General features: G+C 34.0%; 1 protein-coding gene across 1 annotated transcript; it reads right to left on the reverse strand.

Annotated features, from left to right (window-relative positions):
• Positions 1 to 1,039: 1,039 nt before the first annotated feature.
• LOC106755931 lies at positions 1,040 to 2,988 on the reverse strand. The gene is made up of 3 exons (XM_014638164.2): positions 2,156 to 2,988; positions 1,305 to 2,051; positions 1,040 to 1,220 (listed from the first exon to the last, which is right to left on the reverse strand). The coding sequence occupies exons 1-3, from the start codon at positions 2,798 to 2,800 to the stop codon at positions 1,128 to 1,130; spliced, it is 1,485 nt and encodes a 494-aa protein (XP_014493650.2). The 5' UTR covers positions 2,801 to 2,988; the 3' UTR covers positions 1,040 to 1,127.
• Between the last annotated feature and the right edge of the window lie 548 nt (positions 2,989 to 3,536).

Genomic DNA, 3,536 nt, shown 5'->3' on the forward strand with positions numbered 1-3,536 from the left:
ATAGGGGGAGCTATGTGAAAGATGAACCCATATATCATTCCATGCGTTTTTTTATGATGACAACAAAAATGTTTTAATAGTTTCTTGCACACTTTAAGCAAAACTGTTGTTTATATACTTGCTTGTGCTTGAACTATATGTTATGCATATTCATTGTGATTATATCTGTGATATGCATTTTCATTGTATTCTTGCTTGTAAACTCAATCATTATAGTGATATACTTCAATTAAGATTGTTAAACTAGTTCTAGGCTTGGCCGAACCATTATAAATCTTGGTGTGAATCTTTCTCTTCCTTATTATTTGTTGACTCATTATATTTGTCATATTTCATTCCAAGAAACATCAAAGATTTCAAAAAGATTTTGAAAGAATATATTTTTAAAGTCAAACCAATTCACCCCATCTTGGTTGAAAGTATTGGCCTATCTTTTTCTAAATTTGAATATGCTTGTGAGTTGATTTTGACATGAATATGGAATTAAGATTTTTGTCAATGCATGAGATTGAAATGATTGAACTCTACTCTCAACAAATTGTAAATACTCTATGTTACATTTCTTTGCACACCAACTGTTTAACGAAAATACCAAAAAAAAAATTCTTGTGTTTTTGTAAACTTTGTGGTCTAATTGAGTTAGAATGTAAGAGTTGTCGTGTGTTGCACAAATTTATTGAGAGAGAATTATATTTATCAGTTGCTATGCTGCAACAGGTGCACTTATCATTGGTTTTGCCACTAACATTACGCTAAATGAGCCTCTATTCAATAGCCAATCCACAATGAATTGGCTTTGCCTCAACGACCAATTCACTTATTAAAATAGTCAAATTGCCAAACTGAACAAGTTTGACCTCAATGGCCAAACTAAAAGAAATTGGCCACCTCCAAACATGATCTATCCATCTTTGAACTAAACAAGTAGACTCAAGATAGTATATGACCTCATATACCACGCAATAACTTCACGCTCAATATTTGGATAAAAACAATAATAATATTCGTTCATACAAGAACTTTCGAATGCACCAGACACTATCACACCAATGTTAACAATTAGACATTTCAAAATAACATAAGAGTAACTACATATTTTGTTGCAGCTACAAGATGGAAATAATTGCTCAAATATCCAACTCATTGACTTTTGTGAAATGTAGGAGCCCTTCTGTCAAAGCAGACGATGAGGTCAAGGAAGCTTTTAGTATTGCCAATCCCTGCATACGAATGTACTATTGTTATCTGATTCAGGTAATAGTGTGTGATGAACAAATAACTCAGCATGAGAGAACGTGTGTTACCTCCTTCACACCAACACTGATGACCCTTTCCTCCAAGTCAGAGAGAGGAACTTGTGACCTGTTTAGACAAGAAACGGCAGAAATGGATGACATTGGGGTCACAAACAAGTCATCTGTCACAACGAACGTTGATGGTCCTTTGACAAATCCTTTATCACTCCGTGAATCCCCAATACAGGACTTTGGATCCAAAATCTCCAATCGAGCATTCATGTCATACCCATAAATACGAGGCCTGGTTGAAGTAGCAAGAACAACGTGGCGCTCTTTGCCATAAATGAAAGTACTGCAATAATAAACAGGCAAGGATACCTCGTCAATTGGTAATATCTGATCGCTGATGGTAAATAGAGGGGCGCATTTAGGATTAGCTAGTTCCTCTTTGACTATCTGTGACCTTAAATATCTATCAGGACTGAGTTCAGAAATGCTCTTGTATAATTTATCTATGCAGTTCAAAGAAGATTTTCCTTCCAACATATGCAACACTCCACCCAAAGGTAAAGTCAGAAAACTAAAAAGCAAGTCTGCAAAATCTTCCTCTGCATCGGCGAACACAATCTTTTCATTTGATTTTCTTACCAGTGCCCTCACAACTATCATTCTACCTTCATCGGATGATTCATCTCCTCTCTCGAGCCAGGACTGGTTTATTGGGTTAAAATCATGAATACGTGGCTTCTTCTCTAAGACAAAATCTGTCAAAGGGTTCTTTGATATCAACGACAACTTGAGAAGATCAACCACCTATACAAAAAGACAAAGAACGAATCAGAGGGAGAAAGTAGTCAAACTAACAACAATATATGAATAGCAAAACGATATTGTAGCTATATAGCAATATAGCCTACCTCCCTCTTGCTGATATCCACAGTTTGTTCCTCAATACCATTCATGTCTTTGACTCCAAGCTTCTGGAGTAAATTCACAATTGTTACAAGAACATTAGGCAACACCGAAAGATCGTCACAAATTATAAAAGTAGCAGTTTCCTTAACAAAGCCCTTTTCTAAAGTACTAATTTCTGGGGACACTATTCTGTTCATTAGATTTCCACAACTGCATCTTTGATTATTGAAAATGCTTAAAAGGCTCCCATTTGTCTTCCTACTACACCCCAAGTCCTCACACAGGAAATACTTTGTGGGGGCAGTGTCGTCGATGTTGAGTTTCAGGCGTTGACAATAAGATTCCATAGAGGTCCTTGGGTGCAGTAGCATTTCTTTGCATGTCTGTGTCCATAGATGCTCTTCTTTAAGATGTGATACACTCTCATACAATGAACTCAGGCTGCCAACTTTAACCGCTGGAATATTTGACTCTTTAGCAACCAGTCTTGCAATAGTACCTAAAGGCAATGCTAAGAAACTGAGTAGAACGTCCACGAAATCTTTTCTTGCCTCAGCAAACACAACTTTGTTTTCATTTCTGTCCACAAAAACTTTGAGGGGTACTTTGTAAACCTGCTCATCTGATGGAGCTTCTGTTGCAGCCATGGTTGCAATCTCAGAACAACGCCTAAGCCAAATTTCTCTTTCTTGCTTTTTCAGTTTTGTTCAAAGTCTATCAGAATAATTCACCATTCAAACGATGTCACTTTAACATTATATGCAGTTAGGATTATTGAATTATTTCTATAATTGAAACGATTTCAAATGTGATTAAGAGACTTCAATCAAGAGACTTCAATCGCACTCAAAATTAAAAAAAGAAAAATGAAAAGAAAAAAGAAAAAGAGATAGAGTAGATGCATTTACTAAGTTCTCTCCATATATATATATATTGTCAGGGAATCACCAAATAAAGATGAGCTGCTGCCGTGTAAGGAGGACAATTCTATTCTAGTAGTGTTGTTTTAGCAAAGAATAAATATTCATTTTTCCCTTCTATTACTCGATTACAAATATTATAAACTAATATATATATATATATATATATATATATATATATATATATATATATAAAATGATAATTAACAGTAATAAATTTTATTGAGATATTATAACATTTTTGTGTGAAAATTTATATTTCTTATATATATAACTATTTCTTTATATCAGCAAAATTTATAACTGTAAATTATCATTTTATTAAAGGGTTTTTCTCTTAAATTTTGTCATGCAACACTTAAATAATCATCATCATTCACTACTTGGAAAACATACTTTTTATAGTGATTTTTTGTATCAGTTAAAATTCACTAATTATAAAAAATGGTGTAGCGACAATTTC

This window comes from Vigna radiata, chromosome 2 (assembly GCF_000741045.1).
Source record: "Vigna radiata var. radiata cultivar VC1973A chromosome 2, Vradiata_ver6, whole genome shotgun sequence".
Taxonomy (NCBI): domain Eukaryota; kingdom Viridiplantae; phylum Streptophyta; class Magnoliopsida; order Fabales; family Fabaceae; genus Vigna; species Vigna radiata.

Excerpts from the sequence above, each read along its gene's own strand:
- LOC106755931 (XM_014638164.2), bottom strand. The coding sequence starts at position 2,800 with ATGGCTGCAACAGAAGCTCCATCAGATGAGCAGGTTTACAAAGTACCC. Across the intron at positions 2,052-2,155 it reads TGGATATCAGCAAGAGGGAG|GTGGTTGATCTTCTCAAGTT; the intron begins GTAGGCTATATT and ends CTTTTTGTATAG. Across the intron at positions 1,221-1,304 it reads TCAGTGTTGGTGTGAAGGAG|GGATTGGCAATACTAAAAGC; the intron begins GTAACACACGTT and ends ATTCGTATGCAG.